The sequence below is a fragment of the Cajanus cajan genome, chromosome 4 (assembly GCF_000230855.2).
Source record: "Cajanus cajan strain Asha chromosome 4, NIPB_CcT2T_4, whole genome shotgun sequence".
Taxonomy (NCBI): domain Eukaryota; kingdom Viridiplantae; phylum Streptophyta; class Magnoliopsida; order Fabales; family Fabaceae; genus Cajanus; species Cajanus cajan.
Genome location: NC_138520.1, coordinates 23,163,564 through 23,189,549, shown reverse-complemented (window position 1 = coordinate 23,189,549; position 25,986 = coordinate 23,163,564). Strand labels below are relative to the sequence as shown.

The following is a 25,986-nucleotide window of genomic DNA, read 5'->3' as shown; positions in this document are numbered from 1 at the left end:
CATGTAAAAATAGAAATTAAAAGTAATTATTGAAAGTGATATTCCTTTTATATATTAGTATAGATTTATCAATTTCAAATTCTTAAATTTGATTAAAAATTTTTTTTCTATTTTTTTAAATAAAAAAGTATAATAGTAAAAAAAATAAAAACCAAGATAATTATAAAAAAAAAATATCTCCTTTATATATTAATATAAAATATACAAACTAAAATACTAATAAAAATTCATTGCGAATGAACACGTAACCTTACCTGAACATGATACCAAACAAACTTTTTTTTTTATACATAAAAAACAAACACTTAACAAGAGGAAAATTATGCATTTTATAAAATTTGAAAACTAAATTTGTGAAATTAAAAATTAAAATCGCATATTAAATATTCCATGACTAAAAAAGTGCAACTCACTTTTAGTTATCCATAACAACAACAATATATATTTTAGTATATATAAAATAAAATAAACATATATTAGTTTAAACCTTAAATTCATATATATATAAAATCCTAAAACCGAAAATAAAAAATAAAAAATAAAAAATAAAAAATCTTAGGTTAGATACGTTACATTCTCTCCCCTTTCCGCGTCTCTCTTCCTCTCTTAGGTGTCTTCGAAAATCTCTTCCCCTATCTTTCTGCGCTTGGAGTTGGCCAAGTGATGGAGTCACCCAGTAATACTAATCACCACGCCCTCGACGGAGACGTCAACGACGACGACAAGCCCCAACCTCTCACCGGCGACGGTGCCAGTCCCGGGTCCCTTTCGCTTCTTCTTCTTCTTCTCGCTCTTTCTCTCAATCGAAATTTCTTATATTTGGTTCTCTCTAATTACACTGCACCGTGTTCATTGCAGAAAGATATTCATCGGGGGTTTAGCCAGAGAAACCACGATTGGTTAGTGTTTCCATGACTACTTCGTTACTTTCTCTTGTTTCGTGTTCGAGCATGTGGTTAACTAACGCCGTTTTTTGTTTTGTGCAGGTCAATTCATCAAGCACTTCGGTAAATACGGCGAGATAACGGATTCCGTCATCATGAAGGACCGTAAGACCGGCCAGCCTCGCGGTTTCGGCTTCATAACCTACGCTGATGCCTCTGTGGTTGATAGTGTTATTGAGGACACTCACATTATCAATGGCAAGCAAGTAATTTACGCCTGCATTTGAATTTTGAACCTTGTTGAGTGTTGGTTGAGGGGAATTAGTGAAAGCTGAAGCTAATGCTGTGAATGGTCTTTAGGTTGAGATTAAGCGGACGATACCCCGAGGTGCTGTTGGCTCGAATTCGAAGGACTTCAGAACGAAAAAGATTTTTGTTGGTGGGATTCCTTCGACTGTAACCGAAGGTTGTGTTTCAATTGAGTTATTTTTCACCTGTTGATGTTGATGTTGATGTTGATGTTGATGTTGTGGTGATGACATTGTAGGTGCTGCTGTAGTGTTTAAAAATTCTAAAATTGAGGATATGGTGTGATCCATGAGCATATGTAATAAACATGTTGTATGCACTGAGTGTTAAGAAGTGGTGGTATTATATAGTTAGTTATTTATACATTAATAGAGAGATGCCTGGAAAATATGTCTAGTGTGTTGAAATTCGGTTTAGAATGTATTTAAGTTTCAAAATTTGAATTTCATTTCATGTTATGTGTATCTGTGTATTGCTTTAAGAGGTGTTGGAGATTTTATTCTTGTATTGTACACAGAAGTAAGTCCTTTATGAGGTTTCAGTGCTTTTTTGCTGGAGAATACAATTAGTATAAATACATTTTATGTTCGAGCTTTCTTTGGTGATAAAGTTCATCACTTGCTTTCACATTGTTTATATCTTTTAGGGTGGAAAATTGTGTCCAAAGACACAAACGCATTCATCAAAAATTTGAAATTTGCATGGATGTTTATGATATATCATGTGTGAATTGGTTGTTAGGTTAATTGAGCTTGAATGGACTTAATTTGCTGCTTTCTAGAAAAGCAATTATTGTTTTGGAAAGTAACTTGCTAACCAAAAAAGAGGTGCAGAAAATAGATCCTCTGTGGGTTTTACTATTTTAATTAGATATGCACTTGTGCAGACGAATTTAGGGATTTCTTTACACGCTATGGAGAAGTCAAAGATCACCAAATAATGCGGGACCACTCTACTAATCGTTCACGTGGCTTTGGGTTTATCACCTATGACTCTGAAGAAGCTGTTGATGATCTCTTATCCGTGGGAAACAAAATTGAGTTTGCTGGAGCTCAGGTGAGTAACTTTTTTATCAAAAATGAAAATGGATTAGGATAAAGTGTACCAATAGGATTTTATTTTATAACTGAATTCCAAATTTGCAGTTTGAGTTCAGGCTAAAATGGAAAATTAGCAATTGGAGTGGTTTATTGTCTAATGCACATCCTTACTGGATGAGTTTCCATCCTTAAGACCCAACGTTTAAAATTTGCTTTGATTATTGGATTGAATGAGTGAGAATTGCCTTTTGTTCTTAAGGCTACTGTAATTTTTTTAAGCATGTAGAATATTACTCTAGAAAGAAGGGTATGGGGGGTATTGGGTTGATTTTTCCAGACATGACCCCTTTTGCATGAGTTAATTCTTTTAGTCCTGTAGCTTTTGATCTTACATCATCAAGGAGGTTCTTGACTCCTGTAGCTTAATCTTAAAAATTTACAACAGGGAGGCAGTTTTTAGGTTTTACTGTCTGATCTATCGCCATGGTTGATGTAAAGCTTATGTTTCTTATGAATCATAATCATTTTTAACATGAGACATAATATATTTCCGATTCTCTATATCGTGAATGATCTAAATACTTCAATTGTTGCACTTTCATCCATTTATTTTTATTAATTAAATGATTTCTCATCATTTAAGGAGCATGGTTATTTTTCCCTTTTTAGGTGGAAATCAAGAAGGCAGAACCAAAGAAGCCTAATCCACCAGCCCCATCATCCAAGCGCTATAATGACTCTCGTTCTTCATATGGTGGTGGATACGGAGATGCTTATGACAGTGGATTTGGTGGTAATTTTGATATGGGTGGCTATAGGTCAGGTGGTGCCTATGGTGGTAGGGGAAGTGCTTATGGTGGCTTTGGAAGTGAATTTGCTGGGTATGGTGGATATGCTGGTTCCTTGGGGCCTTATAGAGGTGACCCTTCACTTGGGTATGCTGGTCGATATGGTGGAGGTTTTGGCAGAGGTTATGATCTTGGTGGGTATGGACCTAATGAAGGTTATGGGGCATATGGTGGTGGTGGCTCCTCTGGTAGCGCCTATGGAAGCAACTATGATGCCAGCCTAGGGGGTGGATATGGGGGGCCAGGTGGAGGCTCTTTTTATGGGACTAGAGGGGGATATAGTGGTGCAGGAACTGGTCGATATCATCCTTATGGAAGATAGAAGTTTGTCATCGAAGAATTATAGTCTAGGACTAAGATGTCTAGCATTAAAGCAAGTTTGTAGTTTGTTGTGTTTGGTTATTCAGTTCTCTAGGCTACATATTTTCATTTTCTGAAAAAAAAAATCTGTCAATGATACTTTTATTTACAAGTCCCTTTAGTTATTAGCAGCACACTCTCGCCAGCTTTAGAAGACCAAACATTTTTTTAGCTCGGCCCTCTGTTGAAGTCTGATTATCTGATTGATGTATGAGCTAAAACAGTGCAGATGGTTGTATTCTTAGTTTTGTTCATGGCTACATTTTTCACTACTGCTCTTTATGTTTATTTAATTTTGATACACTTATTAAGACTTCTTTTGATTGAAAAAGGTTCATGCCTGATTTTGGTTTCACTTCCTGTGTTTTTGAAGAACTTGTATTTTATACCTTTTAAGGTACCGGTATATTGTCAATGGAATCTTTCATTACTAGTAATAACGCCAATTTTTTTTTTTTCTTTTCTTTTGATTATTACAGGGAAACATGAGACTAATACGGTACTTCGTCCCCCTTCACAGGTATTCAAACATTTTCGTGAGACCAACTCATAAATTATATAGTCAAAGAAGTAGAGTAAAAATAAAAAATTATGAACAAGAACCATTATTTAAGCATCGAATATGGCAACCATATTTGCGTTGATCATTCTGCACCCTTTTGCCATTCAAGCAACTCAAACGTTAGGCTTTGTAACCAAATAAACCCACGATTATAAGAACAAAATCTCTTATTTGTATCTTATGAAATTAGTGAGCAGATGTAAAGTTAGTATGGGTGATATGACCTTAGTTTGGGAATCTTTTCCCCCAAAACTTCGAATGGAATTATAGGTTCACACTAAACACAATTAGAGTAAGTCGGTAACTATCAGTCAACCGAAAATTAGGCGTTCACCAAACCAAGGTTCCTGCAAATGAAATGATTAGTATATAACAATGAAGACCACAATATACTGAGTAGATAGTTAAACTTTTCTAAATGCTTGTTCACTGCTCAACACTATGAAAGGATGCATATCTTAGCAAAGTTTCCAAGAGTCTTTAGACAGAAAACATAGTTGGGAAGAGCTAAATCACCTTTGAACACCTTTAGATCTATCAAAAGAGATCAGTCTCGGTGAACAATTAGAGATAATCCTTGTAATCACGTGCCTTCAGATATAACAAAAGATATTAGTCTCGGTAAACAATTAGAGATAATTTCAGATCTATCAACAGAGATTAGCTTCCGTGAACAACTAGAGATAATCCTTGTAATCCCCGGTGTATAATTTTTTTAATTAGTTTTAATAAAATATTACCTTTATAACTGTTTTGTTGATTGAGTTTTAGCTGAATGATCCTGATATTAATTTGAATTATTTTTTTTCATAGCATTTGATATATCTTGGTAAACAACGAGACATAATCTTTGTAATCACGTCTGTATTAAAAAAGGTTATTAGTTTTAATATAATATTTACTCTTTATTTGTTTTGTTAATTGAGTTTTAATTGAATGATCCTAATATTAATTTGAATTTAATTTTTAGCTTAAGTCCATATAATTTTGCGAATGTGCAATTTTGGTCTTAAAAATTTCTTCTATTGCAGATTTGGTTCTAAGTTTTTAAAATTAAGTATTGTTGATCTATTCATTAACATATCTAAAATTAAACCATGTGTTTATGAATGACACTACTTGAAAGTTACTTAGTTATATCGACTTTCATGTGTTATTATAATTGGTATATTTCTTTTTATTTTAATTAAATTAAAATTTATAATCTTTAAAAATGTTTTTTTATAATTTTAATATTATTATTTTCTTACATGTCTAACTAATTAATAAACAAGATTATTATTCAAAGACATCAATATTTTTTTGTTTAATTTTATATGCATCATTACTTAATTTTGAATACATTGGAGACCAATTTTTTTTTTTAAAAAAAGAAATTAAACTTGCACACTTCAGAAACTATGTGGACTATAACTCTAAGAGAATGTTTGGTATGTAAAGTGTCTTTACATTCTTGAAAATCTTAAAGTGAAAATTTTAGTTTTTTATGTTTGGTAGTTATTTTTTTATTTTTAAATTCTTAGGAATATAGTTTTGTAGAAATCAATTTTATGTCACTTTTCTACAAAAATATTCCCATGAGAGAGGTAGAAATCCAAATTTCCTGAGTTAGAGGAAAAATTTAATGTATATAAAAGATTATAATATTCTTTTTTAAAACAAAAAATCTCTCTATTTCCCTCTCTCTCTCTTTCTCTCTAACTCTCACTCCCCCTCTCAATCTCTCCCTCTCTCTCTCTCTAACTCTCACTCCCTCTCTCTCTCTCTCTCTCCCCTTCTATTTCTCTTTTTCCCTCCCTCTCTCTCCCTTCCCCTCATTTCCTCTCTGCCTCTCCCTCACACACACACTCTCTCTCTTTCTCCCTCTCCCTCGCTCTCTCTCTCTCTCTCTCTCTCTCTCTCTCCCCTTTTGTTTCTCTTTCTCCCTCTCTCTCTGTCTCTCTCCCCTTCTATTTCTCTTTTTCCCTCTCTTCCACTCCCCCTTTCTTCCTCTCTCCCTCTCCCTTGCTCTCTCTCTCTCTCTCATTGCCCCCTCTCTTCCTCTCGCCCTCTCCCTCTCCCTCTCCCCCTCTCTTTTTCTTTCTCCCTTTTTCCTTCTATTTCTCTTTCTCCCTCCCTCTCTCCCTGTCTCTCTCTCTCTCACTCTCATTCCCCCTCTCTCCTTATCACTCTCCCCCCCCTCTCTCTCCATCCTATATCTTTATATCTTTGTCTCTCTCTTTCTTATATTTCATTATTTCTCGACCTTGTTAATTTTAATAATATTATTAAAGTCTATTTTGTTTTTATAGTTTAATAGTATTTGTTAAAATTTATTTATTTATTTATTTGAATGAAATGAAATATAATTTTTTTATCATTCTTAATTATTATGTAGCATTCTTCTTTGTTTTTTTTTGTTGAATTCTATATTTAAATAATTTTAACTATAAGAGGGGTGTATTGGATTAAGATTTTAAAGGATTTTTTTAGTTGAAAAAAGTTTTGTGGATTTTAAAAGACTTTGCAGGATTTTCATGACTTTTAAGATTTTGTAGGATTTTACAAGACTTTCAATCAGAATTTTAATGGATTATGTAAGACTTTTAAGTCAGGATTTTAATGGATTCTGTGGGACTTTGGGAACTTTGCAGAATTTCATAAATTTTTGATATAGGATAAGAGTTCAAGACTTTTTTAATAAATTCAAATTTAAAAAGAGTCAAATATAAAAATAATAAAAGAAAAAAATAATGTCTAGATAAATAATATTAATAATAATTCTTCGTAATATCATTCGTTCTAAATATAATTCACCCACATATCCATAACTACACTAGTCATCCAAGCATTAGTATATTTTCGCTCTTGTTCCTAGGTTTTAATAATATGCTCAAAATTATGATTTAACCAGTAATGTTGAAGATGAATGTTCATCCATCACTCTAATTAGAAATTTATTAGAATGACATTTTTTACGAAGAAAGTTATATATTGTTGAACATGCTAAAAATTATTTTAAACAACAATTCAATTTTTTTATTTATAATTTGTGATTTAAAATATTTTATTTATAATTTTATAAATGATTAAAAAAATAGTGGGACAACAACCATACTTTCTTATAACTAAATATGTCCCTTAATTTATATCGGTACTGAAATAGAAATTTACAAATATTGAAATTTGTTACAGTTACAAAATAAATTTTTAAATTTTTAATGGCTTTCAATTATTCACTCGTGAAAAAATATTTTTAGTATTGAATTCTAAGATACTGAAATGTTTTATGTTATTTTTTTTTTAAATATAAAAAATCTTAATTTCATAATATAAAAATTAAAAAAATAAAATTCATAATAAAAAAGAATTAAAATAATTGTTGAGTCATGAAAGGGGAAAGATAACAATAAAAAATTCAAGAGAGAGAGATCGCAATATTTTTTACTGAGAGGGTTCTTCCCCCAACTAAGATCCATTCTTATATCGTTTTACTCACAAAAATCCTTATATATATATATATTGTTCTAATAAATTAATTACAAGGTCTTGAAGATCTATAGTTGATTATAGAGATCATGATATTAATTTTAGCTTTCACCTTTTTCTTTTCTTGACACGTGTTATAAAAAAAAAATTACTACTTAAAAGTTAAAATTTCAAGTGTTTTCTGTGTTATATAATTGAGGAACAATCTCAATTAAATAGAACAAAATAGAGCAAGTCAATAACAATAACATTTACCTATAAAAGTTTCACCAAATAAGGGAATGAAATGAGAACAGTAGTACATTATTATATATGAGCAGTAGTGTAGTATTATTAACAAGAGAAAAAAATGGAGAAGATATGAGCATAAAAAAAAAGAGAGATGAAAAACTCACTTGAAAATTCTTGAAGCACTTGAAAAGTCACTTCAAACAATCTTCCAAAATCTTATGGGTTTGGATGAAATTGTTTTATGAATTTGGTATTTATAGATACCACTAAAAAGTCCTTCAAAATCCCTCTAATACAAAAATCCTTTAAAATCTCTATATTTTTGAATACTAATGGATTATTTTTAAGTTGTAAATTTAATGAACTCTTTAAAAAATTTTAAAAATTCTGATTGAATACCGTTAGATTATTTTTAAGTGACATAAAATCCTGATCGAATACCAACGGACTTTTTTACTCAAAAAAAGTCTTTTAAAATCCTATGAAATCCTAAACCAATACATCCTCCTAAGTTTTTAACCTTTTAAAGATAGTTTAATGTCATATTTTTAATAAGATTTAAGTAAATAAATATATCTAATAAATTTATTTCAATAAAGAATATATTTGTAAAAAATATTTATATTTCTAAGAATATAGTAGTGTAACCAAATACGAAAATTTTAAACTTTTGGAAATTCTATATGAATTTTTCTAAGAACCTTTATGACTAGCTAAACATATTTTAACTATTATTAAGAATCATGATTTTTATGATTTATAATTTTCAGGAATCATGATTTCTAAATATGAAAAAACTCTTCCTTTTATCAAACGGTCCCTAAAAGTGTATTTAAGCATTATTTTTTTTAAAGCATTTAATATATTTTGATGATTGATATTGTTTGGTCATAATGTGAATAACTTTTCTATCAACGGCATAAATGTAAAATGTTTTAAAAAAATCTTTAATTTAATTTTCAATCTTTATTTAAAATTTTATATTTAAATTTTTTTTTTAAAATTACAAACTTTGAGTTAACTTATTACATTCACTTGCTTTTGCTACACACACACCTCAGTTTATTGTTTTTTTTCTTCTACGTAACTTATTTCATATTTTTGTTTATTCATTTAAAATATATTATAGAAACAAAAAAAAAATGATATAAAGATTATAAAAATAAAGATAGATTACAGTTTTTGGGCTAAACGGAAATCAATAACATATGAAAGAAAATTATAACTTTAGAAACACTCCAATTGCATATGCTACAAGCTTGTGGTGCAAATCAACTAAGGAATCCTCTAATTCAAGTAGTGTAAAACTAATATGATTTCTCATGAATGCTTTTTAAACAAGTTTCTCACGATATTATTTTCAAAATAGGTGAGAAACTAACATCCCTGAATTAAGGGGTGTTTAGTAAAAGAAATTTTTTGTCATGTTTAAGAATTATATTTCTCCGGAATCATAAATTTTGAAAATAGTAATTAATGATTAAATTTTTTTGATAATATTTATAAATATTATTTTGGGAATCAATTTTTTTACCATATTAACTAAGTAAATTAAGGTAATTAATATTTTTACTATAGTAAAATTAACATTCCCAACAAGCATGTTTTAGTGTAGTAAACTCTAAAAATATTATATTAGACTTAGTTAATACTATAAAAATTTTTGATTTCCAAAATAATATTTATAAACATTCCTAAAAATACTTATCACTAATTAAAAAATTTAATCATTCATAAACAACCATAATACTAGAGGCCGAAAATATTTCTCATCTATCAAAGACATTATAAGAGTATACTTATAAACAATATTCCAAGGTTGTCTCATCAATTCCTCAATATTATCTAAGAGCTACATAAATCGGATAAGACTAATTTATCAAAAATAAGAAGCATGTTGAGTCAAAGTGACAAAATGAGAATCTCCTTTTTTAAATTATTTTCAAACCCTAAATCATAGTTAATAATTTCACTCGAGTATTATTTGCTTATCATATAACTCCGTAAAAGTCTAAGATCTATCTGTCATTTGAATATATGATGATTTTGTCAATTTCAGCTAGACTTTTATATTTAACATTTTTAATTTCAATAAAAAAATATTTAACAGTATCTTTAATATTTTATATTTAATCTCTGATGGCTACTTAAAAAAAAAAACATATTCAATTTCTAAAAAATATCATAATAATACTTTATATTTAACAATAACATGCGAACCAATGTTATACTTTTATGATTATTTTAAAAGATAAATTGTGTTAAAGTTTTATAGTTAAAAAAATATATAAAAATTTAACGAGAATTTTAGTAATACAGACAAGACAGATAGAAAACATTAGTTTTAATTTTAAGAAGAAAAAGAAATCTGTTTTGGGAAATTTGACTCCTGTCCCACCACAAAAAAAAATCCAGTTTTTTCTGGCTTTGCTGTTGCCATTTTGCGGGAGGAGAAGAGAACACAGAACGCTAGAGAAAACAAGCTAATTGTATGATAGCTCCTACGCACACCAACTCATCATCTTGAAAGGCAATGGCATCGTGGAACATGGGTCTCACTTCATGCCAGAAGGTACTCCTCCATTCACCCATTTTCGGACTTTTCCTTGATTCTTTTTTTGTCTTTTTTTTTTCTCATGGGTTTTGACTCTGTTAAGCAGACGATTTCATTTGAGGTTTCGTGCAGTAGGAAGAGGGACAGAGACAGAGAACGAGGTAGCATCCATCCCTACAAAGTGGTAGAGATAACTCCTCCACCCAAGTGTCTCGGTGTTCGTTGCTTGCCCCCCGTAAGTGCCATTATTGATTTTTTTTTTTTTGTCTTTTTCAAAATCAATTCCAAAGCTTCAATGTTGATAATTCATCGTTTAAATTAGGCAAACAATGATTTTATACTTTTGGATGGGTGAGAGTGAGATTGTGAGAAGGCATGGCTTAGGCAAAGGGTATTTTCTTTTTTTATTTTTTTTGTTTTTTTTTAGATTTTTCATTTTTAAAAATGAAATGTAATACTAGATAGTGTCATTAAACATATAATTGATGAAACACTAGTGTCGGTCTAGTGGTAAGGGATTGAAGTAATATGCATAAAGACTTATTTATAACAGATATCTAACTATGGAACCACCAATCTGCCCATGAAGTTTTGGGATCATGCTCTCCTAACCCGTGTTTATCTCATCAATCGCCTTCCGTCTTCCTCCAGTCAAAATGATGTTCCGTATCATAAGCTTTTCCACCAAAACCCAGATTATCATTTTCTTAAAGTTTTTGGTTGCTCCTGCTTTCCCCACCTTCGGCCTTACAATAAACACAAACTCCAATTTCGTTCACAAGAATGTATCTTTTTGGGGTATTCCACCTCTCACAAAGGCTACAAGTGCCTTGCCGTTGATGGGCGTCTCTACGTCTCTAAGGATGTTGTCTTCAATGAAATTCGATTTCCCTATAAGAATCTTTTCCCTTCATTCCCTGTCCATGCTTCCCAAGACACTGTCCAGGTTCCCATTACTGTGACCAACACCCCTAATCCTCCATCCTTCCCTTCTTCAGCTCAAACTTATGCCCCACTTTCATTCCTACTAATAGATCACCTGTTACTGAGGAGCCTGAACCTCCCACACCTGCAACTTCACCTCCTTCCCCCAACCTTCCTACTAGTTTATCTCCCTCCAATACCCCTTCCCATTCCTCCTCACCTCCTGACCCTCATACACCTCCTGACATTCGTCCCCACAACACTCATCCCATGATCACAAAAGCCAAAGATGGCATCGTCAAGCCCCGCTTACAACCAACCCTTTTATTAACCTATGCTGAACCCAACCAAAACCACTAAACAGGCTTTATCTAACTCCACCTAGTTTGCTGCAATGCAGACCAAATAGAATGCCCTGATGCACAATGGCACCTGGTCCCTTGTTCCTCTCCCGCCTGATAGAATTGCCATAGGTTGCAAATGGGTTTTTCGGGACAAGGAAAATCTTGATGGCTCTGTCCAAAAGTACAAAGCCCGCCTTGTAGCCAAAGGTTTCAACCAATAGCTTGGCTATGACTATAATGAAACCTTCTCCCCCGTTATTAAACCGGTAACTGTTAGGCTTATCCTTACACTTGCCCTGAACCATCACTGGCCGATTCAACAGCTAGACGTCAACAATGCCTTTTTAAATGGTACACTTGAAGAGGAAGTGTATATGACTCAACCTTCGGGGTTTGAATCCCTTAATAAGAACCTCGTGTGTAAGCTTCACAAAGCCATCTACGGGCTCAAACAAGCACCCTGTGCTTGGTTTGAGAAGTTAAAAACAAACCTACTACATCTTAACTTTCATGCCAGCAAATGCGATCCATCATTGTTTGTTTATTCTGCTGCCAATAATGTCATCTATGTCTTAGTGTATGTAGATGACATTATCATTACTGGTAATAATTCAACTGTCCTTCGTAACCTTGTTTCTCAACTTCATTTTGTCTTTTCCCTCAAAGATCTTGGTGCTCTTGACTATTTCCTTGGAATTGAAGCAAAAACTCAGTCTGATGGCTCCCTCATCTTAACTCAAAGCAAATACATAAGGGACCTCTTAAAATGCACTGACATGGAGGGAGCAAAGTCCATCTCATCTCCAATGGTCAGTGGCTGCAAGTTATCGAAAATTGGTTCTGAACAATTCCTTGATGCGTCTCTCTACAGATCAATCATTGGAGCATTACAATATGCCACCATACCCAGACCTGAAATCAGCTTCTTCTAAACAAGGTTTGCCAATTTATGTCTAATCCTCTTGAACAACATTGGGCTACTGTTAAATGCATCCTTCGATATCTGAAAGGCACTGTATATTGGGGTCTCCATCTGCAACCTGCTCCTTCCAACTCTCCTCTCTCCATTCATGCTTACTGTGATGCCGATTGGGCTTCTGATCCTGATGACAGGTGTTCAACCTTTGGTGCTTCCATCTTCCTAGGACCAAATTTGGTGTCTTGGCGGTCCAAAAAGCAAACTGTCGTTGCTCGTTCTAGCACGGAAGCAGAATATCGTAGTCTTGCCCTTGCTGCAACTGAAGTTTTGTGGATACAGACATTACTCTCTGAACTTAAGGTTCTTCACTCAGCTCCTGTTATCCTTTGTGACAACCAGAGCATTGTTGCTCTTGCTCATCAGCACCTTCAAGTGATTCATGTCCCTGCTATTGATCAGTGTGCTGATGTTCTTATGAAAGCTCTCTTTCCCTCTTGGTTTAGTGCTCTTCGGTCCAAGCTCCAAGTAGTTGAGTCTCCTCACCCTACTTGAGCTTGCAGGGGGCTATTGGAGTATATTTTACTCCTTATCTATATGTATAAATATAATATAGGCTGTTTAATATTCTCTAATTGTACTGTCACGTTCATTACTGTTTGTTATAGACCAACGACTATTACAGCTGTAGGCTTTATATAAACTCACCATATATCTCTTATGATAGTTAGTGAAAATACATTGAATTCATTCTCTTATCTCTTTCCTTCAGTTTCTCTCTCTCTCTCTTCTACTCATTCAGAACTCTATTAGCCTAGAAGGTGACTCACCACATGGAAAGGATCCTTGATAAGAGTTGCACTCTAAGAGAGGAACTCACAGACTCTTGAAAGTTGAGAGAAAAACTCAATTCTCATTCTGATATATCAAAAGTGTTGAGCTACAAGGGGGTATATACCTATATATAAAGTTGGTTAGCTTGTGGTGCTAGTTAAACTAACCAAGGTTAGGTGTGTAAAGGTTTGGTTAACTTGTACTCAAGCTAACTAACTATGGTTACCAAATTTGAATTTGAAATATTTGAATATTCAAAAATGGTGCCCAAATCTCTAGATCTACACTAGCAAATGAGAGCTATACAAGTGACATGGTGTGGAAGGTGTGATGGACTAATGGAGGCTGTGGAAGTAAGAAAGGGGATGTAGAAGCATCTATATAGGTGTGACTAGGTTGGGGATGTGTTAAGTCCAATGGGAGGGTGTGGAGAGCCCAAAATAGACATCCACTCATAAAAAGTTATTCTCCTCTCTCTCTTGGCCCAAACAAGTTCAATTAGCACATTTTTCAATTGCTAGTTGCTCCCCCCGAGAATAGTAGGTACACCCTTGAAGGGAAAATTACAAGAAAATAATTTTCTATCCTAATTGACCAAAATACAAGGTCAAAAGAAATATTTTCAATAAAAGAAAAGAAGAGATGAGTTTAATTACATATCCTAAAGCTCAACATGAGCTTAGGCCTTTCTCCTTCATTCCTTGTTCGCTCCTCTTGCATCCTCTTTGAGATGACCCTTGTAATAGGTCCTTTAGGAGGTAATATGTCATCACATTGTCACTACGAATGATTTTGATTTTTGAATCAAATTGAGTTTTGGCCATGTTGATAAAATTTGCTAGGAGATTCCTTGTGTCAGATTTGTGTTTCATAAGATAGACTCATCTGCATCTTGTGTAGTCATTGTCGATAGTAAGTAAAAAAATTGCACCCGAAAGAGAAGCAATTTTATAACCTCCCCTCCCTATATATCAACATGGATTAAATCAAAACAAGATGTCGTAGTATTGGAACTTGAACGAAAAGGAAGCTTTGTTTGTTTGGCTAAAGGGCAAATTAAACACTTGTCAATATCAAAATATTAATTTTGAAATTTGAAAAAGGAAATAATGGAGTAACTCTAGTTGATGGAGGCTAAGACGTTGATGCCAAAGGGTTGGACTATGGTTTTGAGTATGGTTGCACGTTCCTTTTTTGGCTTGATTGAGATGGTAGAGACCCTCCCGTTCAATTCCCATCCCAATCATCTTCCCTTAATGTAGGTCATGTATAACACAAAAGTGCAAGAAAATGGTCATATAAGAAGAATGGGAGGCTAACTTGCTAATTTAAATCATATTCAATTGAAAGTAAGGGACACATAAAACATTATCAAGGATTAAATTGGGTTACAAGAAATTTGTGCGAATATGTGTCACTTGAGCCAATGACCCATTCAACAACTACACATTGAGATTATTAACGGGTCTTAAGTGAGTAAAAAGACTAGGATTATGAACCATGTGATCGGTGCAACCACTATCTATGATCCAATTGCTTTGATTTCCATGGGAAACAAGTGAAAAAGCCTTACTTGAGAGCTCATCATGGGTTGAACAATTACTAGCATTATTGGTAGAGGATTTGATCTACCAATAATGCTGGTAATTCTTTAGTTGAGAGCTCATCAAGTGAAAAAGCCTTACTATATAGTGCATCAAGTATTTGTTTGCATTCTTTAGTTGTGAAAGGAAAATTCATTTACTTCCTTCTATTTATAGATGAAGTAGCATGTTTTCCCCTAAAAATCATTGTATTGAATTTAGCCTCAATAGTTGCTTTTTTCTTGCGACAATATTCAACTGTGTGCCCTTTCTTTCTCCTTAACTAACCTTTTTCTTTCTCCTTCAAATTCACGACCTGAATTTTTCATAGCAAAGGCAACAACATCTAGTTGTACATCTGCCTTGTTAGTTGTTGTTTTTGTCTGTTTCTCATGCCAAAGAACTAGGGAATATGCTTTGTTTACTATAGGGAGTGGATTGTGTAGCGAATTGTTGCTACAAACTCTTGTTTAAGATTCATTGAGACCCATGAGGAATTTCATGGTTTTGTCTCTAAATATGTTAATTGAGCCACATGTGAAGATCGGGAAAAAACTAAGTGTGCCACGTTCATCCCATAATCCTTTTAGCTTTGTAAAACAGGAACCCACAAACATGCTTCCTTGCTCACAATTATGGATCTTGTTTTCAACATTGAACAATTGGACAACATTCACATGTGAAAAGCATTCCTTCAAATCTCTCCACATGTGTTGCATCTTTGCAATTTATCGCACTATTGACAATATCTTTAGATGTTGGTCCTAACAGCCACGTCTTGACCAAATTGTTGTAGCAATTCCATTGCTGCCATTCATTTGAACTATGCTCAGTTGGCTCCTTGACCAAGCCATCTATGAGTCCGATCTTATTTTTGACAATTAAGGTTATAGTCATGGATTGACTTCATGTGTTGTAGTTGTCTTCCACTAGAGGTTGTGGCACGAGGATTACACTAGGTTGATCAGAATGGTGGAGGTATAATTATGGTTGTTAAACTCACGTGCTAAATCATAAACTCATGTGAGATTACGAGTTTATTAACCCAAAACGAGACAACTCACATGTAGACTCAAGATTGTGTAAACTTGGATGAAATCGTTGAACTCAGGGACAAACTCATTAAGCTTGCAAGTTTGCATTTGATTTTACAAATTTATTTTTTTTTTAAAAAGAATTTGCTAAATTGCCCTAAAGGGACTTGTTATTGAAGTTGTTTTAAGCCCCCCTCTCTTTAATTCTCTAATTCCATTTGACCTAAAATCATAAGTTGCAAATTGTTATTTCTCCCAAAACCTTCTTAAGGTGAACGCATATGTCGTGCCCCCTTGCTGCTTGTAGCTTCGCTAAGATACTTGTCTTCTTGTCTCGTTGATGCCTTTGCTCTTCTTCACTCTCCAATCCGGTTGCTTGTCCATGCCGAAAATGTACCTACATGGAGATACCTGTCTTCTTGTCTTGCTGATGCCTTCGCTTCTCTAAACTCTTCAATCCAGTTGCTTGAACACACTGAGGGGGGTGCACCTGCAAAAGACACCTGACGCTCAAGTAAGTTATTTGCTCAATGTATTAGATGCCAATCATGAATAGTGGCTTTTACCTCGAGATAGACACTATTTATACAAATCGCAATGGCCCAAATCTCAATGGGCCACAGGTTAACGTTTAGTTAGGTAATACATTGATAATTGATTTTGAACCGATGATTATGTCTTTAATCATCTTAGTCATCATAATTTAAATTAGCCGATAGAGGCAAGCTTCACTTGCATAGAGCTTACGGCCACCGAAGGTGCTGAGTGGCTTGGAGTTGTGTACCCTTCGGTAATCGAGCATTCTGAAGGCTTGAGCTTGTTAGTTGGGAACCCTTTCGGTCACTAGTGATGCCGAAAGGAGTAAAGATAATGATCCCTTCGACTGATAATGAGAAGGTTCTTCGGTTGTTGAGAACGTCAAAAGGGTTTCGGATCTACCAGTTCCCGGTGGTCGAGTGACCCATCTAATATACTACTGTTGTTTGAGATTGCCATGCGACCCTGTCTTTTGTTCTTGACAAAGTGTGAACACTTCACCATGACGTTCCCTATCTTTTTGCGCTTGTGTTAAAATTGATACCATGTTCCTGGCATCTTATGGAATTATGGTTTATTTTACTTTTTTGTTTATTTAATTTTTTTGGGGTAATTTTTTACTTATAGTCTGAATGATATTTTGTTATTTATATTATATGGTATGCATGAAGTTAAAATTTTAGTATTATTTTAATGAGATACACTCACGAGTTTAAATTTGAGTTTACGGGTTGAGTATACCGGTCCTCCATAAGTTTACCTAAACTCTTGAATTTAACATCCATAATTGATGATTAGGATTATCCCTAGTGACACCCAAAGCCGTGCCCCTTGCTTCTGCCATGGTGGTTGGCATAGGGTTTGATGTTCAGATCACGACTCTTAATACCATGTAAGAATTTGTGATTTTGTTATATGATAGAATTGATTCACCGAAAGGCAGAGATACAAGTATATACTAATTTGACACAAGAGGTCCTAATATGTTTCCTATTAAGCTGTATCACCTATAAATCTGGAAATAAAAATCAAATCATGTAATTTTAATATTCACAAGATTAATTGCCTATTCTAAGCCTGATTTCCTTCAACAACATTCTGCTTTTGAGAATTGAGACGTTTTCAGACTTATGCTGTTGAGAAAATTTGAATATTTGGGGCTTCTCAAGCTTGAGTTTTTAGAAGCGCGTTCATATCATGAACAATAACCAAGAATGAATCACTCTATGGGAATTGAAGCCAAGTAGAAATTTAGTAATGACCTTAGAGTAATGCTCTTTTGTCTCGAATCTTTAAATTGGAGTAACTAGAGTTTTATCATAGTATGGCTCATAGTAGTCAATAGCGGCTGCTATTGCAGCGCGTTGGAGCAGAGTGGCTCAATATCGCTACTGGGACCTTGGAGCGGAGCGGTTTCATATAGCGGTTGGAGCGGGCGCAACGCGGCAAAGTGGAGTGGCAGAAATCGTGGACTGATAGTTTAAAAAATCAGAAAATACCTCATAAGGGTGTTTCTACCCTTTCATTTGGGTCTCCCTCTACACATTTTTCCCCAAATTGTAAGTCACTTCTTTTCTATTGAGTGCAAACAGCCCTAGTCCCTGGACGACTCTCGTCTTCTCCGTCTCTCTCGTTCCTTTTCTTAGGCTCTTTGTTCCTCTTCTTAGACTCTCTCTCTGTTGGTCTTCTTGGCTCCTCTTCTCCAATCATCCGTATTTTTTCTCTCTTTTATTCTTTGTTCTCCTTTTTTCGTTTTTCTTCTATTTTTTTTTTCTCTTCTCATTCCTGTGATTTTCTTCTTTTTTCTTTCCTTTTATTTTCCTGTTTGCTTCTTTTTTCTGTTCATTTTTTTTTTATTTGGGCATTTTTGTGCTTTGGTGATCAGCATAACCATGACCCAACCAAACACTAATAAAGATTAGAGCTTAGGGGTCGGTGTTGCTGGAACTGGTCCCCATCCTAGTCCTACACCATCAATAGGTTCTTCAATTGAAAAGTTTAAGCCTATTGGTGAGAACATTGATTATTTTGGAAGTGGAACAACTTTAGCACTTTATTTTTTAGTACTATGAACTTTTATTATTAAAAATGATTAATGCATGAATTTAGAGTCATTTTTATGTTTTTTAGCTTATATATATATATTATTAATTATCTAGTATATAAATATAATATTAAAATATTGGTCATCCCACTATCCGTAATCCCACTATTCCACTTTTGGGGTTGACCGCTCCATTATGCTATCCGAGATTCGACCGTTCTGCTCTGATATCTGGGATTGAGATTGACTACTATGATATGACTATGATAAAGTTATCGGGTTAGATAGAAAAGGAGAGAAGCACAGAAGATCCCTGAATATTATGGTATCCGGTTCTATATATGTATATATAGATATGATCTGATTATATGATTGATATGGTTCAAATAATATTCTAATAACCCAACATTACAAGGCTTCTTACATGAGTAATCATAATATTCTAATGAATATTAAAATGTAATCAGTGGACAGCCTTGGAGGTCAATATAAGCGCCCACTGACCTATTAATGAATAGGTCAATATAATGCTGGCTATTCTTATAAGGATTGTCTTTGGTTCAATAGGCTACTATAACTACTTGGCACAACACTTTCTTTTATGCCAACCCAACTTTTTGGACCTAACAACTTTATTAAAATATACCAGCAGTATAAAGCTATTTGGTGCCAGAGTTATCTCCAAGACTTGTCCATTTGATATGAACGAAAAGCTATGAAGGATAACAAAAACAGAATGAAATTGTCGAAGGGGAGTAAATATTTTTCTATAGATAATTCTTAATGTTCCCAGAATCTGAGACACTGTAGAATTAAATATATGCTGTGGATTTTCATATGAATAAGAGATCAATTAAACCCATACAAGTGTCAGAAGGTATTACAGAAAGAAATTTGAGAAGTTCATGAAAACAATATGGTGACAATTACATGGCTTGAGTGAATACAGTTGTAATTAAAAAGGTTTGCATATCATAATGGCAAAAGGAAAAATAATGTAATCTCAACTATTTCTGAAGGCATGTAAACAGTTATATGTTATCTATAACTCATCATTAAAGTTTTAACTAATGAGAATTGAGTCAGTTTAGATAAACTTCTTAACAAGCATTTTTTATAAGGAAAAAAACAGAAGTAATCAAGGTGATAACATGAATCAAATATTTGGCATTAGGCAGAATTAACTTGTAACTTTTTCAGTTCCCTCATTTCAGTTCTCCATAAGTATCTATAAACTTAACGAAACATAACATTCTTTCCTTAAAAATCATAGGTCTTACATTTGAAAGGCTCTCATGAGTTGGAAGCTAATTTCATATCTAGGCCTGATTGTTAACGTGGAATCGCATTCTAAGTCATGAAGATTTAGATTTAGACAAATTGCAATTTGAAGCTTAACTTCAAGTTATACTCCGTTCCCTTACTGAAATGATTTGAACTGGGGAAGCACTAATTAGTGGCAAAACCTACTAATTTAAGAGCAAAAATGATCAATAAAGTTATTAGTTACTTAATATGGTGAACCATCATATCGGCCTGCTTATGGGATTGGCATTTGCATCTCTCAATCTCAAAGGGATTATTTCCACATTCAAGGATACATATGAAAGGCTATTCTGAAAGAAACCTTTTTACCGACATAGAGCTTTAGTGCGAGTCTCCCTTTCCTTTCAAAAACAATGTTGCATCCAAGTACCCATTTTTGTGATGGGAAATATTCTTTGAAGTGTGAAAACCATTATCGTGTTTGGCTTATTTGGCCAGCTCTTGTACTGCTTATTGGATCAGAATTTGCTTCTCGGCAGGGGGGGGCTGACTCTTATTGCTTTGGAGGATATATATCCCTATGAAAGGATACTTTAGAAGGAATATTGCAAACTCTTCACTTGCTTTTCTAAAATTAACCTTTGCAGAGTGGAAGTATAGTGTTGTGTATCATATAGGTCTCATGCTATATGAGAACATGCGGTTGGAAGATGCCATCATTTCTAAGAGACGGGCAGGCATATAGTTGAAGACAACTCACATGTTGGAGTTCTAAACACACAAAGCAAACGGATGAAGAAATTGTAGTGTATGAGGATTCTAGTTGTTGTTGCTGCCTATTTTAGATCTATTGCTCAAATTTTTATTGGCAAAATATTATATTACATGACATGGCAGATGGGTCCATATGAAATGAGGAATTGAAGCAGGCTGCTGTTTGGTTTACTAGCTGTGATTGTTCATCGCCTTTATGGTTCTGAGTCTGAAAGTAGAAAATTACTAGTAGATTCTGAAAGCAGAACTTTTATGTTGTTTTAATATGTCTATGGACATGATTTACGCAGTGTCTCAAAACTGACAATAAAAAACTAATCTACACTTATTGAACTGTTTCCATTGAAAAAAAAAAAATATTTTAACATTGACAGGAATTAATCTTGAAAGTACAAGGTTGACCCTTGTCGGCCTTAAAAATCTTTATGCCTTGGTTAACTAGACCTTTCTTTTTCATAGTTTAACAAACATTATTGATCACATGTCATGTTGTCAATTTTCGGTCAATTGATTCAATTATGCATACCATGATCCAACTGAACCTTTTTCCTGTCTTTCTTTTCTTTTCGGGGTCATATGATCCAACATAACCTTGTGAGAATGGAAAAAGAAACGTGCCACATTCAGTTGGAACATTTCAATAATATTCATTTTTTCCCTTCAAAGCAGAACCTGCAGTGTGGGGAGAGTGTAACAATTGAAGGACAAGCCTATACTATTTCAGCTGTAACACATCGCTATCAGCTTCGGAAGGGAAAATACGAACCCAGTGAGAAGAGACTTGATGTTTTGTCCACAGGAAGATACTTAGTAAATTTATATTTGGAAAATTTATTAGAACAATCTTGATTAGTACATCTATCTTGTAAGGTTCTATTTTGATTTCAATGTGTAATGTCTTAGTTATATGTTTCTTTAACTTATTTTATTTTATTTTTATAATCAGTGGCAAATTATAAGAGCTTCCTTTATTATAATTAAGAAAGTGGGAAAAGAAATAGCTAGTACAACTGTACAAATGTACAATACGGCAGTAAAGTAAGATTTCACAAATGCTGAAAACCATGTTCATGTCTTTAAAAGGTTTAGTTATTATGAATCTCTTTCTCCTTGTTCCTTCAACTAAAGGTAGTGTTGTATCTCGTTAACCAAAACTTCTTCGTTCAGCAAGATTCGATTATTTAATATAATTTTTTGGGGTCCATGGCTAAATTAAGATATGGGCATTTATTTCATAATGCAGTACGTTCCTAGCCTAAAGCATGCACGTGGGGCCACTGCAAGTTCGCACGTGCACACCCGGTAATAATGCCAGAGTCTTTTATCATGTAGGGTCCGTAACATTGATGTATTATAAGTAGTGGTACAACAATTTTTTGAGATATACGAGCAATTATATTTATGGTGACCCTTTTATTTATCTTTTTTTCTTTGACCAATAGCTGTGGTGTCTAGTACACCACACCTCTTTTATTCTTACTCTTGTCGTGTTTTTTGGCAATAATTAATTAATTGACACCAGTTTCAATCTGTCCTTTGGACAGATAAGATTGCACTAGTGAACTTCCTCCAATTATTTGCTTGAATTGGTTGTTTCCATTCAAGTGTAGGAATACTACTAATAAACTAAAGTTCGAGTATTTAAAAAATTTATGAATACCTATTATATAAGCATTTAGAGCATGTTTAACAAAATATTTGACAAGTTTATTTAAAGAGTTTATATCATATTTTTACAAAGTAATTGAAGTAGTTTATAGTTTATAAGTTCTTATTAATCTTTCTCTCCTTTTCTTATTCTTATTAATTTTCTTAGAATTAGTTTTTAGCTCATTTTAGTCTAGAAATTATTTTGTCAAACATGTTATTTTCTCACTCTCATTATTAAATAAATAACTAAATAAAAAATAAGTTATTTTACATTAATTAGTGAACTTTTTAAGCTATTCTTATCAAACACTTCTAATTCAATCAATTAACTTACAAGTTCTCAACTTTTGGGTGTGTTTAGTAAAATTAACTTATATACTAACGGATTAAATTGAAAGTGTTTGGTAAGATTAACTTATAAACTAGTAGATTAATGTAAAATAATATGTTTATTTATTTAAAAAGGAGAGTGAGAAACAAATATTATAGACAAAGAGAACATAATATGAAAGAGAAGTATATGGGTCGCAATCAATTGTGATATTTTATATTGTAAAAAATGGACTAATATTATGATCTATTTAATAATACTTAAGTTCACTAATAATGTGATAAAATATTAATGAATTTTGGTACTGATATATGTTTGAGACAATGTAGACTTAACCTCCAAGCATATAATGGGAGGTGCTCGAGATTAATAAATAGTGTGGCTAAGTATCCTTTATCGTCATGAGGTTTGTCTCATTGAAAACTATAATTTGGAGCATGTAATTAGGCAAAGAAGGGTTTAGCTGCTCACTTTCAAAGAGTTGTGCAATGTATGGAAAACTTTGAGCATACTTGATCATGTCTTCAATGTGACACCCTTCTACCCAAATCTATTTAATATAATATAATGAGAAAATATCGTACTTCTAAAAGAATAACATTTTTCCCATGCAAGATAGAAGAGTTCATGTAACGACCCACCCTAGGTCGTCACATTAATAACCAGCCAAAATAAAATAATATAAAATAAAGAAAATAGAGCAAAAGCCAGCTACGATAGAGTGAAAAAAATTATTTCATAATATCAAACATAATTATATCAGAGTCATTCTTGGTAAAATTATACAGTAATCCAATAGTAACATCATGAAATATAAGTTAGACACCCTAGGTGCTGGTCAAGCTCTACGTCTAGCCACTTCTCAAAGCAGCTACCCCAAAAGACTCCTTGCTATCCCAAGGCCTCACACCTGATCTGCTCCCCCACATAGTGAGATCATCACAGTCCAAACCACATGGAAACACAAGGGTTAGCACATATAAAACCAACCATAGTATATCATAATAAAATATCATTAAACAAATATTTATCCACAGTATTTATCCAGACCAACAAGTCATTTTCCATTCTAAATATAGACCAACCCAAAATATAATGTATACACGTCCATGCCAATATATACATATTTTATGATAATAAAATAATCCATAACCAATGTATACAATCCATACCATATGTATACAGATTCCATATCCAAAACAAAGTCACACCACTGTATAATCCATGATGTAACCAACACATCCAAACCAAATGTTGGTCTCAACACCATCCAAACCAAGTGTTGATACGGTGAAACATGTCAGCAACCCATGTCCCACGCCTAACCTCTCATGGAAAATATACAGTTGGATTGCGTCGTCACGTAACCCTGGTGATCATGGCCACTTCATCCATCGGTATGACTCGGCCTTGCCCCCATACCGGTAGCAAATAGAATACTTAGAGGAGTACTTCAGAATCCACCTAACATCTGAAGTGGTTTATCATATAACCTTTGGAAAAGTTCCACATTGGAATCCTCACCATGGGATTCCCAAATTTCATATTTTTCCAAAGATTATATCCTGATCTCACCAAGAGATCTAATCCATACCATAACCTTACTCCTTTAAGTCCTATTTACTTTTCCAAACCACATACATAGCATATTCCATAATTAAACATAACCATAACCATGCCAATTTGTCAATATAATAATAATATAAATATCCAAAACAACCATCAATTGATCCAAATTATACTATATGAAATGAAAATCTCCACATAAAATAGCATATTAAAATTATACTATTCCTATCATGCTCATATATACTAGATTAATTTTATAAGCACTACCCTTACTTGGATAAACCTGAACTGAAACTCGGGCAGAACCTCCACCTCTCTCCTTAAGCAAGGGCCGAAACTCGGGCAGAATCTCCTCTTCTCTCCTCTTTTCTCTCCCCTAGCAGAACCTCCTCTACTGGATTCCTCTTTCTCTCTCCTCTTTTCTTTTCTCCTCCCCTCTTTTTCTTTCTCTCTCTCTCCTCTTTCTCTCTCTAGGATTCTCTTTTCTCAGTATATTTTTTTTCACCCCCCTGGCCCCTATTTATAGGCAACCAGAGTCACCCGGAACGGCCCGTATTGAATTCGGAACGGCCCGTTCCGAATCTTTCAAATGTACGCAAATTTTTAAACTGGAACGGCCCGTTCCAAAATCGGAACGGCCGTTCCCAAAAAGCAGAACGGCCCGTTCTAAAATCAGAACAGCCCGTTCCGAGACTCATCCAGAACGGCCCGTTCTCCTTCCGGAACGATCCGTTCTCCCTCCAGAATGGCCCGTTCCAAAGTCAGAACGGCCCGTTCTCCTAGTTGGAACGGCCCGTTCTGGGCCCGTTCTCACTAAAAAAATTTAGTATAATTTTTAAGCTTGGAACGGCCCGTTTTGCTTTTGGAACGGCCCGTTCCAAGTTACCAAAACACCCCTTAAATTTTTTTAAAATTGCGAAAATGCCATCAGTAATAAAATTACAAGAATACCCCTATACCTTTATAAAATTTACGAAAATGCCATTGATAATTAATAATAATAAAAAAAATGGGTATTACAGTTCACATGTATGAATCTACTATATAAAGACATTGCAAACACTGCTCTATGTTGAAACTACACTGCCTCACTCAAAATAGAAAGAAATGATGATATGTAGTTGTTTGGATCATATAAGATGTACACACATCTTGACAAGCATTTAATGCTCACGTTAAATGCATTAGTGGTAACCTCTAGGATCAGTAAAGAAGATAGACGAAACAACTTGTGAAAAAATCTGAACGTTTAAATCCAACATTGCTACAATGGTTATTTTCTCTGAAGCTACTATATAAGAATCAAGCCTTCATACTATAAAGAGTGAGAAAAAAAGGGTGTAGAAAGCGAGGCATCACAAAGAAAAGAGAAAAGCTTTGTAAATAGAAAATTCTATCATTGAGAAGCATATTGAAAACTAAGCTGAAGCACTATAAAGAATATCTTCATTGTAAATTTATATGTTCTTTGTAGTCTATTTGTGCTGTATTTTTCATAGCATCAGGTCTAGAAGAGACAAAGCTATCTTTGTAACTCTTGTCAAATTTATTTGTAAGGGTTGAGCTTGGAGAAGCTTGTGTGAAAAGAATATTTAGTGTTGAGCTTGAAGAGACTTGTTAAAAGAATACTTGTGTTTAAGCTTGTGTGACTTGTAGAAAAAATACTTGGGTTTGAGCCTAAGAGGCTTATTGAAAAAATACTTGGTGTTGAGCCAAATGTGGCTTATGAAAAAATACTTATATCTTGTACAAGATAGTGAAACTCAATCTAATTAGATTGGGAATTGGACGTAGTCTCTAAAATTGAGATGAACCAGTATAAAACACTTGAGTCACTTCATTTGTTATTTTTTATTGTTTCGCCTGTCACAATTTTTAATACTTCATTACAAAAAGCGTGAGTTTTTGATATACACTATTCAAC

The 25,986-nt window shown here is 33.7% G+C and overlaps 2 protein-coding genes across 2 annotated transcripts; both read left to right on the top strand.

Annotated features, from left to right (window-relative positions):
* Positions 1-563: 563 nt before the first annotated feature.
* LOC109818920 (RNA-binding (RRM/RBD/RNP motifs) family protein) lies at positions 564-3,796 on the top strand. The gene is made up of 6 exons (XM_020384464.3): positions 564-761; positions 859-899; positions 987-1,150; positions 1,245-1,350; positions 2,080-2,249; positions 2,903-3,796. Exons 1-6 carry the CDS (start codon positions 664-666, stop codon positions 3,401-3,403), a joined length of 1,080 nt encoding a protein of 359 aa, XP_020240053.1. The 5' UTR covers positions 564-663; the 3' UTR covers positions 3,404-3,796.
* Positions 3,797-10,092: 6,296 nt separating this feature from the next.
* On the top strand, positions 10,093-21,431 carry LOC109818919 (uncharacterized). Its single transcript, XM_020384463.3, has 3 exons — positions 10,093-10,274; positions 10,363-10,491; positions 21,182-21,431. The coding sequence occupies exons 1-3, from the start codon at positions 10,236-10,238 to the stop codon at positions 21,359-21,361; spliced, it is 348 nt and encodes a 115-aa protein (XP_020240052.1). The 5' UTR covers positions 10,093-10,235; the 3' UTR covers positions 21,362-21,431.
* The last annotated feature ends 4,555 nt before the right edge of the window (positions 21,432-25,986 follow it).

Excerpts from the sequence above, each read along its gene's own strand:
- LOC109818920 (XM_020384464.3), top strand. The coding sequence starts at position 664 with ATGGAGTCACCCAGTAATACTAATCACCACGCCCTCGACGGAGACGTC. Across the intron at positions 900-986 it reads AGCCAGAGAAACCACGATTG|GTCAATTCATCAAGCACTTC; the intron begins GTTAGTGTTTCC and ends TGTTTTGTGCAG. Across the intron at positions 1,351-2,079 it reads TCCTTCGACTGTAACCGAAG|ACGAATTTAGGGATTTCTTT; the intron begins GTTGTGTTTCAA and ends GCACTTGTGCAG.
- LOC109818919 (XM_020384463.3), top strand. The coding sequence starts at position 10,236 with ATGGCATCGTGGAACATGGGTCTCACTTCATGCCAGAAG. Across the intron at positions 10,275-10,362 it reads GTCTCACTTCATGCCAGAAG|ACGATTTCATTTGAGGTTTC; the intron begins GTACTCCTCCAT and ends TCTGTTAAGCAG. Across the intron at positions 10,492-21,181 it reads GTGTTCGTTGCTTGCCCCCC|AACCTGCAGTGTGGGGAGAG; the intron begins GTAAGTGCCATT and ends CCTTCAAAGCAG.